The following is a 21,389-nucleotide window of genomic DNA, read 5'->3' as shown; positions in this document are numbered from 1 at the left end:
CACTAGAATGACACGGGATAATAACATCCTCCAGTCACCAGTGTTGTAATTTAAATCATCTAGACACTGGTACCAATATGTTGATTTAGTACCAACTCCTCCACTGACTGAAAATTTGAACATCTTGGCTATCAAGTGAGCAGCCTTTTCCTGTTTTTTTCACCTTATAACCTCTTTGGGTGATGATTATACAACATATATACACCACGAAAATCGAGTAATATGATAATGTCCTTGAACTGGACGTTCCTGCAGTCTGGTTTTTCCCCTTTTGACTTGTTTTTAAGCACTGGGGGAAGAAGTGTACCCGCTGTTGGACAACACAGTGCCTATTTTGTTATAATCCGATTTGATATAGTTCTATTTTTAGTTTAAAATAGTGTTTTGACAACCGAGAGCGTTTTTTGACATCCAATATGGTACCCGCAAAAGTCTTCAACTACTTTAGTCCTACGTTCATTTCCACCACTCTCCCGGGAAGTCGGCTCTAGCTGAGCCACCTTCAGTTGCTATCCCCTGCCCTAATGCTACCCGGAAATGCGGGGTTCCCGCGTATTCCTGAGTTTAAATAACGACCAGGAACCCAGACATCTGTCAATGCGGGAAGAGCCTACCGGGGTAGGTGCAAGAAGTACGGACCGCTGGATGAGTAGTGAGTACATACCCTTACCGTTTAGATACTGCCTCTCCCCGCTGTTTGGTCACGTAAGTAACGCGGATCAGCAGTTTTTCAATGTATTTATGGGGCTTGGGAATTTAACACACCAGGTTTTATTTTTATGTTTTAATGCTTAACGTTTTTGATCTGCCTCCTATAGGGCCCATCACAATGGGTCCATTTGCTAAGTAATTCCTTCTGGTAAGCATCCCGTTTTTATGTGCCCTGCTTTTACAATAATTCCAACCGGCAATTTTTGAAGAGCCCTTCCCCTTCATGTACAGAAGACTATGGTGAATAACTGTTTTGGTGATTACCTGCCAATACTTTGCACGTGACATGTAGTATACTACAACGTGCTGGCTAGCTTGACAGTATACATATTGCAATGAGTGTTTCATTATCTGTAGCACCTACAGTCCTAGGCCTTTTCTTTCCAGGGAACCTTGTCCTAAAATCTGGGAATTAAGCCCTTTAACGTTCCTCACATTGCATTATGGTTTCCACACTGTGTGCGCACTTTTTGAACACGGGTTGTGCTTGAATTTATGAAACACACACTGTTCTTTTTTCTCTTTTTGTTTTTTTTCTACAGAGTGACCTTATGTTTAGTTGACCGAACGGACAATAGACTTCAATGTAAGTGACTTGAGTGGTAACCTCACTCTTTTTTTTTTTTTTGACCTTTCGCAGACCTTACTGGGTCTGTCTTTCAAATATATTCCAGGAGGAGTTTATTTCTTTTTGTTGGTCCTGATGAAGCGTCATTGGATCCTTTCGGACCACCAGACGCAAAACATGTCGACCCATGTCTAGAAGCCCAGTGATAGTTCCCTTGCCCGGACTCATTTATAGAAAGTGGTTGAGCATTATCCCTCATATGTTCACTTTCACGTTGTTTTTAATCTTGGTCTAGGCCTTCGGTTTTCACTAGTAAATGACTTCGGTATGGAGGTTTAGAACCAATTTTAAAATTTTCTCTCTCCTGTTGCGATGCGAGTCTGCCTAGTGCCTAGACATTGCAGGGCCGGTCCGACGAGGAGCATCTCCCGATAATGAAGCATGACATCCTATTGGGTGCGTGAGGGCTCTTGCTCCTAAACCTCCGGGTTCCCTATGTGCCCTTTTGGAACAGTGTACTCTGCGTGTTGTCAGACCCCTAAACCAACCACCACCCTATCCAAGAAAATACTCTTCATTTTTTCCCTTTATTGCCCATTAAGAAATATAACTGAGCTGCTCTGAAGTATATTACTAGATCAGCCAGAGTAATTCTCCCTCCCGTGGAGTCTTATTAGTTAGAAGTATTAAAATCGGGATGTTTGGAAAATATATACGACTCTAGGGAAGATCTTCATCTTGCCAATGTTTATGCCCCCTAATCAAGATAGAGAGAACAGTAGTCCCATCAAACGCTTATTCAAAATCATTGTTGGCAGTCAATTAACTGTAATCAAATTAAAGTCAAACATTCACCGATCAATCCATGAAGCCATAAGACTTTTCAACTTATTACAAATACCAGGGATATTGTCCAGTATTGTTTTTACTTAATGCACAAAGTGAAGAATAAATCCAATACTGAGTCGGCTGCATTGTTATCACAGCTGGGTCTTGCTCCTATGTAAACTTGATGAACAAAAAAATATATATATATATATATATATATATATATATATATATATATATATATATATATATATATATATATATATATATATATATATATATATGATTGATCAATTAATGTTTGAATTTAGATTAGATTACCACTGACTGACTACTAACAGTGATTTCTACTAAAAGAGTCCCATTGTACCACTGTTGTCTCCATCACGTATACACTGTGCCTAGTGGGCTTATCTGGTTGGGCTTTGTTTTGAGAAACCCAAACCAAGATATACAGGAGACTGCAACTGGCATCGCTATTTGGCTCATCTGGAGAGTAATTAAGCCTTCTCCAAATCTCTAGATGGTCAGGTTCAAGTATTTTATTGACTGTTCTGCCCACATAATGGGGGTTGCCTTTGCTTTAAGTTTCATATTGGCCAAAGTTGATTTATCTGGCTCAGACATTAGGAGCACAAAGTCCACAAACTATGTGGACTCTGTACATTACCACCAACAGAGATCTCCTTATCTTCCTCCATCTCCATGTGTTTACAGCTGCGGTCTCAGCTTCCAAGACAGAGCAGGGCAGCCCCGCCTTATATCACGATATGTGGGGACTGGGACATTGGAGAAGCAACAGGCATTGGCCCATACTGATGCTAATGGGTGCCTTGTGTCCAGCAAAAAAATCAAATTTTCTATTCTATCTTCTGTTTCAAAGACCACCCTCTAGGAATTCCAGCAACCCAGAAAAATGTTCTCAACAAACACTGCCACGATTCCTTTTCGGTGCGCTTTTTCAATCAAGTAAGATGCTCATCTAAATGTTGTCACTGTCCTGTATGCGTTTGATAACTCTCACCTGTCAGTCAGTCAAAACACATTTAATCAGAACTTAGTCTTTCAAACAGGAATTCTTGAAACACAAATAACAATTAGGATCAATGGTTAAAATGAGCAATAATCATGATAAAACACCACTAAAACCACAATTCATCCAATCATATATAAAACTACGAATCCGAAGGCTTCATAAAAGATAAAAAGTTAACCCTCCAAATACTTTAAAAATATATAAATTCAACCATTCAAATGTTTCCACAGACAATAAAAGTCACCCCATGGCACAAGTTACATCCAGTAATCTCATTTCTACAAGTAATTTAATCGCTTGCCTGCTGTCCTTGATATTTTTTTTTAAACTGGTTTTAACGGGGACTTCAGTTAAACTAAGAACCACAGGCAGTAAACATAGGTGTGTTTTAGATCTCCCTTGAAGTTAAGGCCACATTTACAAATGTTATCTTCATTTAGCAGAGTTCCGTGCACCTCAGACATCAAAACAACTTGGTTTACTCCAGATCTAAAACTCAGGAGACTTCAAAGCATCTGTACATTAGGAAGTTTCTCCAGGTAGGGAAAGGTCTCATCTCCAATCCATGATTTCATCAGGTAGGAAACAGATTTCCTATTCTTTAGCTGTATAAAGTCCTCCTTTCTGGAGACCTGTTTGACTACTGTAAGCTCAGCCTTACTCACCCCTCTCGTCAATACCCTCTGGCGTTTTTATTTTTAATTTCAAAGAGCAGTTGAGGATTCTCCCTCCTCTGGCCCAGAATAACTCACTTTGTAATCCCTCCCTTTTACATAGCAGAGAAATTATGGAAATATCACAATCTATTTGTATCCAAAGAACGAGTTACTTACCTTCGGTAACGACTTTTCTGGTGGATACATTAGCTACCTGTGGATTCCTCACCTAATGAATACTCCCATTGCGCCAGCATTCGACGGAAATCTTCTTCCTAGCTTCTGCACGTCGACGAGGACGTCACATTTGCCCACGCGACGCCGTCTGACGTCATACAGGCAATAAGAGGTCCTCGCCGACGTGCCAACGTCAGTACCAATATTTTTTACGTGCCTGAGAACAATAATCCAATGAGATGAAAGACAAAAGGAATATTTCATGACATTGTAAACAACACATCATTGCGAGAAGATGAACTACTAATTTAATATATATATATATATATATATATATATATATATATATATATATATGCACATATATACATAATCTATACCAGTCCTTAAAACCAAAAGGAGCACACTCAAGAATTACTTGGTTAGACCAAACAGGCAACGGGGAGGCAGGTGGGACCGTGAGGAATCCACAGGTAGCTAATGTATCCACCAGAAAAGTCGTTACCGAAGGTAAGTAACTCGTTCTTCTGATGGATACAACTACCTGTAGATTCGTCACCTGATGAATAGAGTCCCAAAGCAGTACCGCGCTCGGTGGTGGGTGCCTGAATGGTCAAACCAAGAAATCCTGCAGCACTGACCGTGCAAAATGGCCGTCCCTTCTGACCTCAGAGTCCAAACAGTAATGTTTCGCAAAAGTGTGAAAGGACGACCAAGTTGCGGCCTTGCAGATGTCGACCACAGGAACACCTCTGGCCAAGGACAAAGTGGCCGACTTAGCTCTGGTGGAATGAGCTCTAATACCATCAGGAGGATCCTTCTTTGCCAAAGAGTAACACATTTTAATGCAAAGAACAACCCACCTGGAGAGTGTTCTCTTGTGGACTGCCTTTCCTCTCCTCTTTCCCACGTATCCGATGAAAAGCTGATCCTCCAGCCTGAAATCCTTCGTCCTGTCTATGTAAAAGCTTATCGCCCTCTTTGGGTCCAAGCGGTGTAGTCTCTCTTCTTCCTTTGAAGGATGAGGCGGAGGATAAAACGTGGACAGAGTAATTGTCTGGGCCAAATGAAAGGGTGAAACAACCTTCGGAAGGAAAGCAGCGTTGGTCCTCAACACCACCTTATCCCCATAAAAAGTTGTATAAGGGGGTTTTACCGATAAAGCCTTCAACTCACTCACTCTCCTTGCAGAAGTTATAGCAACCAGGAACACTGTTTTAAGAACTAACAGTCTTAAGGGGCAAGAATGCATAGGCTCAAAAGGGGACCCCATAAGGAAAGTTAGGACCAAGGACAAATTCCATTGAGGCATAACAAAAGGATTTGGAGGAAATTTATTCATAAGGCCCTTCAAGAATCTAAGCACTATAGGAGATTTAAATAACGAAGGCTGGTCTGGAAGGCAAATGAAGGCTGACAAAGCAGACAAGTAACCCTTAACAGTAGCCACTGCACAACCCCTTTGTGCTAAAGACAAAGCAAAAGATAAAACGTCTGACAAATGAGCACGTAAGGGATCAATCTGCCTCTCTCCACACCATACCACAAATTTAGACCACCTATTAGCGTAGATAGATTTAGTGGAGTGTCGCCTGGCCGCTAAGATAACATCCACTACATCAGGTGGGAGAGAAAAGGAACTCCGGTTGCCCCGCTCAATCTCCAGGCATGAAGGTGCAGACTCTGGAGGTTGGGGTGTAAAACCTGCCCCTGCGACTGCGAGAGGAGGTCTGCCCTGAGAGGGAGACGGAGCGGAGGGCACAGTGAGAGTTGGAGAAGGTCGGAATACCACACCCTCCTTGGCCAATCCGGAGCAATTAAGATTACTTGGGCCCGGTCTTGGCGAATTTTCCTCAACACTCGAGGAATCACGGGTATGGGGGGGAAACGCGTAAAGCAACTGGTCGCACCAGGTTCTCTGAAACGCGTCCCCCAACGCTCCTTGCACCGGATACTGGAGGCTGCAGAATAACGGGCAGTGCGAGTTCTCCCGGGTGGCAAACAGATCTAGCCGAGGAAACCCCCACATCTGGAAGATTAGACGGACTTGATCTGGATGGAGACGCCACTCGTGGTTGGCCGAGAAATGGCGACAGATTGTCCGCACGTACATTCAAGACTCCGGCCAGATGATTTACTACCAAGCAAATCTGATGGTCCTTTGCCCAGGACCATAGCCGAAGAGCTTCTCTGCAGAGAAGGTACGACCCCACTCCTCCCTGTTTGTTTATATACCACATCGCGGTAGTATTGTCCGTCAAGACCTGAACCGACTGACCGCGAAGGGATGGGAGGAAGGCCGGCCTTGAGAGCCAGACGTACAGCCCGTAACTCTAACAGATTGATATGAAACATCCGTTCCTCTGGAGACCAAAGCCCTTTGATCTCCAGGTCCCCCAGATGAGCTCCCCACCCTAGAGTGGAAGCATCCGTTATGACCGTGGTCACTGGTGGAGGCTGCGTGAACGGCCTTCCCCGGGAAAGATTGTCGTCCGCAATCCACCACTTCAAATCCGTGGCAGCATCTCTGGAGATCTTGACAGAACCTTCGAGATCTCCTTTGTGTTGAGACCACTGCCTTCGGAGGCACCACTGAAGAGCCCTTATGTGCCAGCGAGCATGCGTGACCAACAGTATGCAGGAGGCAAACAGACCGAGCAGACGTAGGACCTGGAGGACTGGAATGACCGCTCCACTTTGAAACATTGGAACCAACGCCTGAATGTCTTGAATCCGCTGAGGCGGAGGAAAGGCTTGATTCAATGTTGTATCCAGTACTGCCCCTATGAACAGGAGGCGCTGAGAGGGCTCTAAGTGAGATTTGGGCACGTTCACCGAAAAGCCCAGGTCGAACAACAACTGGGTTGTCGACTGCAGATGATGCAACACAAGCTCCGGGGACTTGGCTTTGATCAACCAGTCGTCCAGGTAAGGGAATACTGCTATCCCCTTCCTTCTGAGCTCTGCCGTAACCACCGACATCACCTTCGTGAAGACTCGAGGTGCTGAAGTAAGACCAAACGGGAGGACCGCAAACTGATAGTGTTGCGACCCTACCACAAACCGGAGATATTTCCTGTGCGACTTGAGTATCGGGATATGAAAATAAGCATCCTGCAAGTTGACAGACCCCATCCAATCTCCCTTGTTCAACGCCAAAAGCACCTGAGCTAGGGTCAGCATCTTGAACTTTTCCTGTTTGAGGAACCAATTCAAAATCCTTAGGTCCAGGATTGGTCTCAACCGACCATCCTTCTTGGGAATCAGGAAGTACCTCGAATAACAACCTTGACCCCTTTCCTGCTCTGGAACCAACTCCACCGCGCCCTTTAAAAGGAGGACTTGAACCTCCTGTTCTAACAACAGGATGTGTTCTTCTGAACAATAAGATGGGTGGGATGGGGGGGGGGGGGGGGCGGAAACTCCCGAAAGGGAAGGGTGTAGCCTTTTCTCACAATGCTGGTAACCCAGACATCTGATGTGATGACCTCCCACTTGTGAAGAAAATACAGTAACCTTCCCCCTACAGGAGAGGAGTGAGCGGGAATTGGTAGAAGCCTAAGGCTGCTTCCCCTGCTGCACCCCTCCAGAGGAAGAGGAAGAGGCAGAGTGCTGCTGAGAGGCTCCCCTGGTACGAACCCTACCCCTCCCTCTAAACGATCTATAGGTGTGAGAAGAGGTAGGCTGTTGGAATTTCCCCCGAAAGGAGGGAGAGGATGAGCCGCGACCAAATCCTCGAAACATCCTAAAAAATCTGGAGGAGGCAGAAGAAGTGGCTTGCAATCCTAACGACTTGGCCGTGGCCCTGCTCTCCTTAAACCTCTCCAAAGCCGAATCTGCCTTGGCACCAAAGAGCTTGTCCCCATCAAAAGGGAGGTCCAACAGGGTCGACTGCACATCTGAAGAGAACCCTGAGTTGCGAAGCCAAGCCTGTCTTCTCGCAACCACAGCCGTGCCCATCGCTCTGGCCACCGAGGCAGTTGTATCCAACCCAGATTGGATAACCTGGGTTGCAGCAGCTTGAGCGTCTGACACGAGATTCAACAGTCCTTGAGGAACCTCTGTATGTGTAGATGTTATTTCATCCATCAAAGCATAAATGTACCTCCCCAAAATACACGTAGCATTGGTGGACTTTAACGCCATGCTACAGGACGAGAACACTTTCTTGGATTGCATGTCCATCTTTTTGGAGTCCCTATCCGCTGGCACTGATGGAAAAGACCCAGGCGCAGATCTTGCCGAGCAGGAAGCCTGGACCACCAAGCTTTCAGGCGTAGGGTGTCTGGAAAGAAAGTCAGGGTCAGTTGGTGCAGCCAGATACCTCCTGGCCACAGACCTATTGACAGCCGAGGAAGATACCGGCTTCTTCCAGACCTCCAACACAGGTTCCAGCAGCGTCTCGCTAAACGGTAAAAGAGGTTCTGCTGATGTAGAGGCCGGATGTAAAACCTCAGTCAGCAGATTTTGCTTCGCCTCAGTTACCGGCAAAGGCAGTTCCAGGAAGTTAGCTGCCTTCTTTATCACAGCATGAAAAGTGGCCGCCTCTTCAGTATACTCCCCTGGAGATGACAAGTCCCACTCAGGGGAAGTATCAAGACCACTAGCGGTGTCCAGCCCATGAAGACCCTCGCCAGAGTCCTCAATTTCTCCTTCCTCCAGGACCTGCTGATACTCTTGTTCTTCCAAGAGATGGAGAGCATGTCTCCTCGAGTGCAGCCTCTCCTCAATCCTCGGCGTCGACATGGCATCAGCAGATGTCGAAGAACGACGCCGATCACCGGATCCGTCCGACGCCGGGTCAACAGGAGCCACAGGTAGCTTCGGTGCCGAACCAGGAGTCTGATGAAGAGAAGACTGCTTCGGAGTCGCAGAAGGCCCAGACGGCGTCACTGGCCGAAACACCGAAGCCGCTGGAGTCGAAGCCTCCGGAGCCGAAGTCTCTGGAGCCACCGGAGCCGACACCGGCGCCGAGCCCACGTTCCCCAGGGGGAGAAAGGGCATGGAGGGTGCTGGTCGCAGCGGAGCCGGAGCACCCAAACTGAAAGCCAAAGGACCCGAAGGCCCAGCCGGTGCACCACCTGGAGCCATCTGCTGAAAGATGGAAAACATCCCATTTAAAAATGTGGTATTATCGTCTCCAGGGGCCGGAAAAGCTGGATACTGCGGTGCCTGGATTGAAGGTGACACCGACGCCGGCCTCGACGTCTGCAACGTCGGAGAGAACATTGGAGGCTGTGGCACCTCAAATACTGAAGGCAGCTGGCCCGAAGACCCGGGCGAAGTCGGCAAGGCTGGAGAAGGAAACGGCGTCGACGGATGAGGAGTGACTGTGGGACTGACCTCCCAAGTCTTCCGACGCCGAGTGGATGGCGACCTCGACCGAGACCTCTCCTTACTCGACCGGGCGTCTCTATGACGTCGATGAGACTTCGTCGAGGAGGATTTTCTATGGTGCCTCTTCTCCTTTTTCTTCGACTTCGCCATAAAACGTTTGGCCTCTCGCTCCTTCAGGGTTTCGGATTCATGTGCTGACATGACTCACACCTGGCCACATCATGGTCGGAACTCAAACACCACAAACAGTCCGAATGTGGGTCAGTAACCGACATTTTGCCCCCACACTCTCGACAGGGCTTAAAACCTGACTTCCTCTGAGACATAGTAACCTCAGAGAAAAAAACACAGCCAAAAACACACTGTAACTGCCGAACAGCAACAGTAGCTCCCTCGAAGATAACCGTTTCGAATGGCACGGAAAAAAGGGAACTGACGTCGGCGAGGACCTCTTATTGCCTGTAGGACGTCAGACGGCGTCGCGTGGGCAAATGTGACGTCCTCGTCGACGTGCAGAAGCTAGGAAGAAGATTTCCGTCGAATGCTGGCGCAATGGGAGTATTCATTAGGTGAGGAATCCACAGGTAGTTGTATCCATCAGAAATGTTATTATCTCTGCATGTGAATCGATCCTGTCAGGGTCAGTTTCAACCGTAACTGCCTGCACCACTGTAGATGGAAGAGAAAGTAATGTTTTTAAGCAACTTACTTCTTCCAGGTCCCAGATTTCTTTTACCACCGATGCCGACCACCTCTGCACCGTACTGGATCTGTGGCCGTATCAGACCCCTGAAGGACTGCCAGCACAGGTTTCAAGGAGGGACCCCCCTTAGCGATTATCAAATGTATTCAGGCCTCCCCACAAAAGAGAGCCTTGGCTTGTATAGAAGCTAAGTGATCCTTCCCAAGTAGATCATTGGAGAACCACATCCGTCAGTATTTATATTTCCCAACTGTCCTGATTTTGACTTTGTTTATTGCCCAACTCAACCTTTTCCTCCTCTTCCCTATCAGGAGTACGTTGGTCTATTCCATAATAATGTTTTCATTTTACAGTAGTCCAAGAATACATCCAATATTTGATTGGCTGAGTATTTTAGGGAAGTCAGCCAGAAATAAGGAAAATAGGGTCAGTGCCAAAACACACTACTGTCTCAGAAACATTCTTATCTCGATCCTCTTAGAGAGAGAGATCCCTCAAGATCTAGCTCTACTTAACCCAATTATCCCTATGGAGTTCTTGTAAAATCACTGGCAATTCCAAAGTTCTCTAATACTTACCATAACAAAACCTGATCAACAGTATCAAACAGAGCTAAAATCTACAAAACAGCAATAAAGTCCTCCACACTTCTCTATTGATTTCTTAGCAATGGCCCATAAATTAAAACAGTGATTGATCGTCGAGTCACCCCTCCCCCCTTAAAACCTCCTTGCTCTTGTGGGAGGATTGCATTTGGTTTCTGCCCAGTCCCCTAACATCCCCAAAAGGATTTTTGAGAGGACCTTCCCACCTACGTCTAAGGTTTGTGGATAGTTTCCTGGGAGGGAATAACCGCCTTTATTGTATATAAGTTTGATTACTGCCCTCTTCCAACTATCACTGAATCTTCCTGCCAGAAGATTTCCTGAAAAAGGGGATGAAGCAGGTTGGTCCACCAGGCTATGTTAGTTTTTATTATTACTGCCAGTAAATTATCTGAACCCGCTGCCTTTGTAAGTTTTAATCTTTCAATTGTTTTCCTAATTGTTCGTGCTGAAAACCTCTTTGTGTCTTCCTTTATAAGAAATCTTATTGGGCAATGGGTAAGTGTACTGTCTTTGTTACAGGTCTCCTCCAGCAATTCTACCCAAGCATCCTCACCCATCAAACCTATCAATTTCCCCTGGGGTTTTCCTATCCCACTTCGTACTAACCTACAAAATGTCAGTATATTTTTAACATTTTGCTTTAAATTCACGCTTTTTACTGGCCACCCGTTTTTTTAAATTATTTTCTTAATGGAGACATAACAGGCCCTTTGTCAAATCAACTGTTCCTGGACTGATACAGAGACTTAATTTCATTGTGAGTATTTTTAAAAACCATCCGGTCGATTTTTAGTTCCCTTATTATTTCCTCATAGCATAGCAGAAAGTCACAGGATACCTCTCCATATATGATTTCGCTTTATTTGCAGTGCAAAGTCTTCAATCAACTTAAGTGCTTGAAGGACCATGCTTGCACAAACGTGTAATCTATTGGGCAGTTCTGATTGCCATAATGGAATGTTTTCCTTGCTGAAATGTCTACTAACAAATGAACATTTAGTCTCACAAGTCTCTTTGATGTGAGAAAATCTAACAGAACTACATCCCTTCCTTTAGCCTTGTTTGCAAATGAGCAAGCACATTTGATATTAAAAGCAGCTAAACCTTTCGTCCACCATTTCAGAAAATTTATGATTGAAATCACCCATTAGAATAAGCAAGTATTGATGGTACAGCACACCTATACTAATCACATCTTTAAACAAGTCCATATTTCCATAATAATTGTGAAGATAAAAGTTAAGGATGATGACACACTCATTACCCTTATTTGCATTAAACAGTTTTATATAACAGGCAGCAAGGAACCATTTACAGCATGTTACAGCATGTCTTAACTTCCCATATCCTGGCGGCAATTTTGGAAGATATCAACGTTAGCAGCCCCCTGAAGACCGCCCTGTTAGGTTATCACACACCTTCCTGTGGACTTTAAAAAAAAACCATATATCTGCAGGGGTTTACTGCATAGCCATGTTTCCTGGAAACACAAAATTGAATACTGTTCTGTTATTTCTCTAAAAATCTGCAGCATCTTTAGGTTATTTACGCCACAAGTGTTCCAGGAGAGCAAAGTAATGCTATCCCTAGGCCACATTACTTAGGGCAGCCCATTTACCCATGTCCTCATCCAAGCCCAGACAATCATACCTGTTTTGATCAAATGGAATGCCCCTATATCTTTCCCCTTTGGACAAAGTAACTTGAAGTCTACCTTCTCTGCTTTCCATCGTGTGCCTGTGCCTGGGGTAACCCCCATAAAGTCCCAATTAACATGATTTGTCTGCTTACAGATGTTACTACACGGGTTATATGGGTGCAAGGTGGGTGGGCTGCTTTAGCCTGTGTGCAACCTATACCCTGACTTTCCTTGCCTCCATACTTCTCGCTATGGATTGAGACTGTTGTGTAACACACTGGGCTTTCATTTTACCACCCCTGTGTATCAACCCCTGGACCACTCGTTCTGTCTTAAGCGCCTCAGGGCAAAGGAATAGCCTTCATAGTAACTATCTCTTTTCTTTATTAACATCAGATATATATACCGAATTTAGCCCTTATGAGGTTGGGATTTCTCAGAGAAAAGTTGTAATTCATGACGCTCTGCCATGTTCTCATCTGAAAGGGTAACAGAAGAAACCAGGTAGATAGATTTTCTTTTCCATTTTTGGATGGAGTGCCCTGTAAGTGCTTCCCCACAAATTATTTGATAGAGTTCACCCAGGGTGGTGCCCTTGGGGTCACGGTTCCATCCGCATCTGGTACCCTCCCCATTCCTAAGAGGCCGTCTCCTACAATTAACTGGTCGAGGCTACCCCTTATTAGACTCACTGTGCTGGAACAATTTAGTTGGGCCCTTGCTTTTCTCACTTTCTTCGCTCCTTAAACTCTAGAGAATTTGCTTGAGCCATGTTGTAAATACACTTCTTCACTCATGAAAGTGGATCGGAAGATGGTAGTAGATGACTTTAGGGGGGATTTTTTTTAATGCCAGTACTCACTGCCTCTTCATCATGCAAGAAATACAGGTGAAGACCTGAGTTTTCTGCCTGGACTGCCGCCCCACCACCACAGGACTGTCCCAATTTCAAAATTTCAGCATAGTTCAATCCTACTTTGCAAATGAAGTAACCCACCGCACTTGAGCTCCTTGGATAAAGTGAAGCGTTGTACAAACTTGCCACTACTGTAGAGCAGGTCAAGCAACTGCAGGGCTATAGCCACAGACCCTTTAGGGGTCACTTAACACTCGGGGGAATTGAGCAGAAATGGGGCATACTGCCGCGGCTCCCAGAGGTAGGCCGACGCGGTTATGACCGTTCACCCCAAAAACTCACCTGGCTGCAGCACCCGCAATTACCCTGCACTTTATTTCAGCTCATCTGCCGCCTTCCAGGGAGTTGCTGATCTCGACGCTCCCGCAGTCCTGAGTAGTCCTCTGTTTTCTGCACCTCCACTTACTATGCCACCATGAAACTGGGAGTAGCGGCACTATCTAGCACAAACAACTCCCACTTGACCTAGGTCAATGAGATGATGCGTAATGGTCCCCAGGCAATTTACAAATACTTTAGGGAATATTTATGCATCATAATTTAACAGAGCCATTGGTTTAGGTGACCTGTACAGAATCCTTCCCTGGCTTATGGATTATTATTAGATCTACTTGGTTCATGGTGGGTGTGAACCCTGTTGCTTTAGTCACTTTTATTAATTAGAATTGTTAGTTGTTTTCCAAGGTGGTGTAAAGGGGACAAACAGAAAATGATGGGGAACCATTGGGTCTTGGGGTTTTTCCTGTTGAACTAGATTTTATTATACGTCTGACCAAGACAATCTCAATAAGACTTTCTAGTGCCTCCCTTTAATTATTTGTGAGGGGCAGCCACTCACAGGTTTTTGAGTGGTTAATCTCCAACTTTCAATATTTCTTTTTGACCTTGTAATATGCGACTTAATACATTGTAAGTGTATTTAGTGCTTCTACTTTGTCCTCCTTATTACAGGAACATTGGCTTGTTTTAAGAAGGCATCCTCTGCTCAATTTATTCTGTGGGCTTTGAGCAGACCTCTCAGTGTAGCTGGTTGGCGTTGCGTTTGCTCTATCCTGTTGCTCTAGAGTATCATAAGTCTGTCGTCAACCAACCTTTACTCTCTAGCATTTTCTACTTCAATGCTTATGGCTACACCTTGTATGTTGTCATTAAATGTGCTGCATATTAACCTTAGTTGGTGGGATGTTATGGGGTGGAGATGGCATATTAGAACTGTAATTGAAAAACTCCTGTATTGCTTTTACCAGTGTCGCCCTGTGTACCACATCCATTAGCGTGCCTGCTTTCAGATGCCCAGTGTCTCTTGTGGCCAGGGTCTTTTCTCTCATTCTATTCAAACATGAATATGATTGGACAGAGAGCTTTCATGATTAAGAGTGAGTGGGTATTAAAATATAGTCTATTGGTGAATATATGGCATTGGTGTGTGAAACAAAAGAGCAATCTCTTCGGTTGGGGTGGAGGTATCTCCGAGCATCAATTAACCCAAAGTTGTGGGTCTTTCTTAAGCGCTGCAGACATGACCTTGGTTCCAGAGTATGTGTTTGTTCCTGTAAAATGTCTGTATTACAGGCAAAATTAAAATTATGCCCTACAATTAGGCAACCCCTTTCGTCACCCAATTAATCTCTTAAAACATGACAGAGGAATGATTCCCACACAGAGTTAGGCATATAAATGTTCAAGAGGACAATGGCAACAAAAGGCACTGTAGGTTTATTTAAAGCATTGCAGGTATTGTTAAATTTAAATCCCTACTCCATCTTGGATCATAACACTGGGGGGAAGTTAGAATACATGGGGCACGACCTAAGAAACGAAGATCCCAACAAACCTGAAGTACGGAACATCATGCTTGATTTCCTCATGCTTAGACATTTTTTCTACGACTGCAGTTTCTGAAACAGCAACAGGTACGGACAGTTCAACGGCAGGCTCAGACATCTGTTGCATTTCAGATGGGCCCTCTGAAACAGACATATTACAATTGTAATTAGACAAACATCAACCAATGTCTAAAGGAGTTTCGTCTGACACCACAATACTAGCACAAAAGCATACCCTGTTCTGTTGAGCTCAAAGAACTTGTGCTTTCAGTACCCAGATTTGAAGCTGGTGAAAGTGGACAAGCTGGTATTTCTCCACCTTCCTCCATTGCATCAGAGATTTTTGTTATGGTATCCCTACAAGAAAAATATTACATTAAAATGCATGCAAATTAAGTGAACCCCAAATAACAGAAGTGGGTTTCATTATAAGACTATAGTCTTTAACATTGTAGGCATTTCATAGTATTTTCCATAATTCAAAGGCAAAATAAAATCCTGCAAATTAACATTCATTTTTTCATTTTATTTTCCAAATTGCCAAATACATTACATTCTCTTGCAAGTAGGAAATTAAACAGCAACCAAATGATAGTGTGCTATGTAAGTACCTCACCTATGTCAAGTGGATTACACTTTGCTGGTACATTCCTGGACTTATTTCCTAAGCATGAAGTTAAACAAGACTAAACAGGGGTTTCATACAGTAAGTGAAACTATGCATCTTCAAGTTAATTGAAATAGGTTGTGTCCTTTAAAAAGCTCTGCGCCAGAACACAGCAACTCTTTCCTTGGCTGACAGAGCAGCATAGAAGATGCTTCACAGTTGCAAGGCAAGTATTGAAGAAAGACAGCTACCATATCTTCAGTTATGATTTACTGTGTTCCCCAGTTAACTAAAGACGAGCTTCCAAATCCACACTCCAGTAATTTCTTTTATGGGTAATAGGACGTGGCGCATTCAAATCTACAGTCTTTCGTTAAGCAAGTTGAGTAAATCAAAGTTAAGGAAAGTTCTTGTGGGGAGGGGTGAACTTACATAATTCTAACGCAACTAAAGTTCCATCAACTAAAAGGTCTTACAAGCAATTCAGTCCCAGTGTTGAAAACGTCTGGTCTCAAAAGTATATTAAGCAAATCACCAAAGAACTCAGGATGCTCGAGGAGTGGAGGATGCATGATTGGCGATCAAAGAGTATCCTTTAAGACTGGGGACAGAACCCACACCTATCATGCTGGACATGGTTCTTTCATTAATCTTCCTGGTTGTGGCATCCAACTCAAATCAGTTTAGTTTTACAGAGCACAATCCTTTTAAGAACTGAAAAATTACAACCAACACTTTTTAGATTAACAAGAACCTAATAAAAAATTGCCATTTTGATCACCAAAAAACAACCAATCAAGGAATACAAAATCAATTTAGAATTTGATGTCCTGTCACTGTTAATGTATCTGAATAGCCCCTGCTGAACTGACTTTCACACACTGTGCAAGCCCAAAGTTTCAATAGCCTATGTAGTGGGAATAATTAGGAACACTAGCACGGAGCCCTCGTGGTCTAGTCTAGAAGAAGAGTCCGAACAGCTCAAAGTCAAACATTCTAAATACAACAGAGCAACCACAAAAAGGAACTCACATGTTTGCAGGACTCCAGGTGAAGCAAGGATTGAGAAATGCATTTGTGGAGTGAGGAGTCATAGGTTTTAATTTATATGTCGAAATACCATCCAGTGGCTGAAACTGAAAATTCAGAGGAGCAAAAGAGGATTCTTCCACCTTCTGTGCCAAATTATTTTTTTCCATCCTTTCGACTAAAGTAAGATTAGGCCGTGGCAAGGTAGGTTCTCTTGAAACTTCTTCCTTTGGCTTCTTCTAGAAAAAAAATAAAAAGTAAAAATAAAAGTGTTGTAGTTAATTGCTTGCGTTTGAAAACTAGTGCAGAAAATATTTATCACATTTAGTGTACTGCAATGGCTGACTGGCCCTAGGAGAAGAAATTATATGCAAGATTGTGTGGGGAGGACTGTGAACACAGTGAAATAGAATGAAAATTTGGCGAGGTAGCATGCAGTGCTCAACTTGGAGGGACAGGGTAAACTTGAATGTCTAGAACAAACTGAACAGCATTAACGTGTGATAGACCAAGCACAAACATGGAACAAAGAGGAAAGCAGGTGAAGAGAAAGTTGTTATGAGCAATGTAACTGAGGTTGAAGAGTAGACTCTGGCACTGCGGCGAGGAGTAGAGGCCAGATCTACAGAGTCTTCAGCAGTCAAATGCAACTGGGCTATCCTCCTGAGAGCATTGTCATATGGATCTGGTTTGCCTTGGAGACTGAAGCATGGTAACCAATGGGTTACAGAAAGCTCCACCAAAGTGGACAATATGGCAGTCACAAAGGCTGGTCACAGGGTGGCGGTGGAGTGGCCCCAGAAGGGTCAGCACCACATTTGACAATGCAGGGATAGCTTAGGCCTGGCATCCATGAGAACCAGGGACCCTCGGAACTGGAAGTGCCAGGGATCATGTTCAGGTCAGCAGGCTCTATCCTCTCTTGGCTAGAGTCTCCAAGGCACAGTGTAGTTACCATCAGGGAGGTTACCCCAGACCATGGACCCTAAGGACCTTTTAATTTGGGCCACATGCTTTGGGTATTAGTGTGCTCCAAAGGCATCTAGTCACCCTCAATGGTTTATCACTGTCACATTCTCTTCCCCATAGAGGAATTTCACTCTCTATTCTTCTTAATCTTTAGTCACTTGGGACATTCTTAACAAGTCTCTCCTCTAGCAAGGTTAAATAACTGAATATACTCACAGCAGTACAGCGAGCAGCTTGACCTGCAGGGACTGTGTTAGACTATGGCAGTACCTTTAACATGACCCAGAGTATCCCAACATTCCTGTTGTTTCTGTTGCAGCAGCTGTAAGTGTCTTGCTCGATCCAGATAACATTCCCAAATCCTTTAGCAAAGTCAGCCAAGTTGATATATCTACATTTGTAGCTTTTTTTGAAGAGATAAATGGTGCTTCTTCAAATTTGAAAGATGGATTCCAAATTGGCAAAGCTTATATTCGGAAACTACGCCGACTCGCTCTTCGGATTTAAAATGGTCACTAAACATTTACAGGGAGCTAGACCATTTGTTTGAAAAGGCATCTTCCTGTAGTCTTTGGCAACTAGTTCTTAACAGGTGCATGCACTGTCCCTCTGGTCTGTAGGGATACCATAATATCCACTCAGTTTTATATCTTACAAGAAACAGAATACAGCCAATCGGATGCCATTTGGGCATATTACATACCCAGGAGACTAGAATCAGCATGCAGAAGATTGGTAGGCCAGCTCTTTTGTGCAAGTGTGACTTTGGCCTTGACCGCAGCTCTTTAATAAGAGAGGTGGAATACCCCAAGAACGAAGACCAACCTACTGGAAATAGTTTCAGCTATGTTCAACACAAAGCCACTTTTACGCATTATCAGAAGTTATTTGGATCCAAATCCAAAGATACATACATTGGAAACTACAATGGTTTTAGCAGGGAAGGGAGGAAAAGGAGACTGCAGCTATGGCTACCAATGACTCTTATGAACTAATGTCCAACCCTGGGCTACTGTATACATATGAGGAGAGCGCAACTAAGGGTGCTCAACTAGTTATGAATTCAACAGGCCTACTCACTCACTTTGGCGAGTCCGATTTTATCAAGGTGAGCTATGTTTGGGGCCTACTGGCCTGGACTAGCGAGAGAGCTTGAGCTGGCATAGAACGGGTGTTCTGTTCACTCAGAAAAAGAATGAGTAATAAATATCCCTTTAAATCTTTCTTGGCACGTTTGCAGTGTGTTCAAAGACAAGAGTTAAATGTTGGCATAATGTTTTAAATTGTTGCTCAATTTATTCAGGCGTTTGGGGTTTACTTTTCCTTTCTCCGACTGCAAGGGCAGAGAATTTTGTAAAGTGAGCTATCTGACAATAATGCTGGGCAGACAACATTTAACCAGCTTGTAAATGACCCATCTACATATTTCAAAGTATATTTCAGTAGTTAGGAAAGCACTTTTTTGGAATTCTGAAGTGAGGTGGAAACAAAGAGTTTAATAGGATCAAAACAAATCAGAATGCTTTACTTGGTGATGGCAAATGATAAACATTTGCTGAAAGCAGAGTTCAACACATTATCGTTATCCCACTATATATAGATTTAGCAGTAAAACTACATGTCAGTGGGAAAGATTCTACTATTTCAATGGGGAAAAAAGTCTGCCTGTAAGTGACAGTGCACTACCACATCATGCAATGGTAATATATATATTAAAAGTGAGAGTTTTTAAATATGAATTTGGAACTATTCAAATCCCCACAATGCAATTAGTGAACTAAGAGGGAAGTCAGGGGACCACGTGTACCCTATAAGTGGGCTACATTATTATACAAAGAACAGATGTTTAGTCTATTATTAAATCAAACGAGGTTTTTTGTACAGCAGACATGCTGAACTCATATTGATCAATGCTCTCATACATGATAATGAAGAAAAAGTGACTCAGTAAAAAATTATTTGCCTAGGATCACAAAATTTGAGAAAAGTGTATGGGTCAAGCGCATTAGAAATAGTAGATTATGCAAGTCAGTAAAACTGGAGGTCTGGTGAGAGGTCTGTTTAAACGTTATGCAGATACATTTTGCCCCCTCCCCCCCCACAGAATTACAGTTCCAAAACAGACTATCCAGACTGACACAGGAAAAGCCAGTACCAGTAGTTTGACTATTGACTGGTGTACAGATAAAGTCTATACCCTACAACTATTGATCAGCTCCCATTAACTTTTTGACACAGTACGGCTTGGCCAAAAATAAGGAACGATTCTACTTTGACCACTATTGTGACCAATGACAGAGGTATACACAACACATCCGGTGAAAAGGGAAAGTGAATGACAGCATTGACTGACACGTAATAAACAGGACAAACAGTGAGGTCATAAATAGCAAGAGCGAAAAAGGAAGAAAAATTATATATATATATATATATCCATCTATCTATCTCTCTGGAGTTATTGTTTAAGTGCATGCCAACAGCATGTTTGCATGCCTTGATTGGCATATCAAAGCAAGACATATTGGCTTTGACAATGTTGGATAATCAGAATTTATGATGGCATTGATGTACGTACACTTGAAATGTAAAAAAATGTTTTTCATGCAATACAAGGCATCCACCCACAGGAGGTGGAATTATACTATCAAGAGCCAATAACTAAGTGAGAATAATACTCCTTTGGGCAGAGGCAAAGCACACTCAATTTGCATTTTAAAGAACCGAATAATAAGTCATGTAGGCATATGCACTGTCAATCCAGACCAAAAAAAAAAAAAAGAAGGATGAGGTGCAAAATGTAAGAAAGTAGATCATGTGATAATAAGCAGGCAATCATTCCATGCTGTCAGTTTACTTGTTAGAATCCATTTTGAATTGATTTGTTTCTTTAAACACGTGTAAGTTTGAGCTTTTTCCTCTCTGAACGCACTGTTTATCACATATGTTATCTTATGTATATTTGTTTAAGTAAAAATAAGCCTGGTTCCATACCACAGGCTTGCAGCTGGTTTCTTTCCCTAACTGGGGCACGTTACTCATTATAATCATGTGTTCAAAATAACTAACTGACCTCGGCTGTTGTATTTTGGGGGAGGGAAAGGCTGATATCTATACCTTTGAACCACGCAATCCTTTGAAGGGTCTCAAGAATGTGGGGAGTCAGGCAGCTGCAGAAGGGAGTCGAGGACAAATGCAACCGGTGTGTGGAAATCTGATTAACTCCTTACTATATCTGTATGATGTATATCATTATTTACACACTTTATGTATCCTTTGATGTATGAGTATAAATATCACTTTTAAACGCTTCATGCCAGCACACTTTACTTCGGGCCTGGGATGCCAGTGGTAAACCTGTCCTCTTTTGCTGCAGCAAAAATAAACAGACCTTTGGTCATTGATTTTTCACTCCGGCTCTCCGTGTCAAAAACTCCTTTGTAAATGCATTTGTAAGTATCTGCAAATATGTGCATTTGACAATTTGGCGCCCGAACGGGGACCTTCCAGTGGATATCCTCAGTAGCTCTGTCACGAGACATGCTGCCAGTGGGGGGACGCCGTTCCGGAGGTGTAGGTTCCAGGGGCCCCTGCACAAAGACTTAGTTTCAAAAAGCAGCTGCATCTTATCCACCGGGCAGGCCTCTCCCCGCTTTTTCATGATGTCCCAGCGAAGTCCCTGAAACATCGGTTTTTATCTTGGCTGATTAGTCTGACACGGGCGGCCGGAGAGAAATCCAGGAAAAAGCAGATAGTCAGGTAAGACTGTTCCTCACTGGCTA

General features: G+C 43.6%; 1 protein-coding gene across 3 annotated transcripts in view; it reads right to left on the bottom strand.

Annotated features, from left to right (window-relative positions):
- Nucleotides 1-21,389, bottom strand: part of DLGAP5 (DLG associated protein 5) — a 152,952-nt gene that overhangs the window by 68,233 nt on the left and 63,330 nt on the right. For 2 of the 3 annotated variants that reach the window (XM_069208536.1, XM_069208538.1), the window contains exons 8-10: nt 16,645-16,880; nt 15,241-15,362; nt 15,014-15,146 (exon numbers count right to left, since the gene is read on the bottom strand). In XM_069208536.1, the coding sequence (XP_069064637.1) occupies nt 15,014-15,146; nt 15,241-15,362; nt 16,645-16,880 (491 nt within the window). The remainder of the gene's footprint in view (nt 1-15,013; nt 15,147-15,240; nt 15,363-16,644; nt 16,881-21,389) is intronic. The other variant, XM_069208537.1, reaches the window with a different exon arrangement.

This window comes from Pleurodeles waltl, chromosome 9 (assembly GCF_031143425.1).
Source record: "Pleurodeles waltl isolate 20211129_DDA chromosome 9, aPleWal1.hap1.20221129, whole genome shotgun sequence".
Classification (NCBI taxonomy): Eukaryota; Metazoa; Chordata; class Amphibia; order Caudata; family Salamandridae; genus Pleurodeles; species Pleurodeles waltl.
Note: the sequence above shows the minus strand (reverse complement) of the source record. Positions and strands in the feature narration are given on the sequence as shown.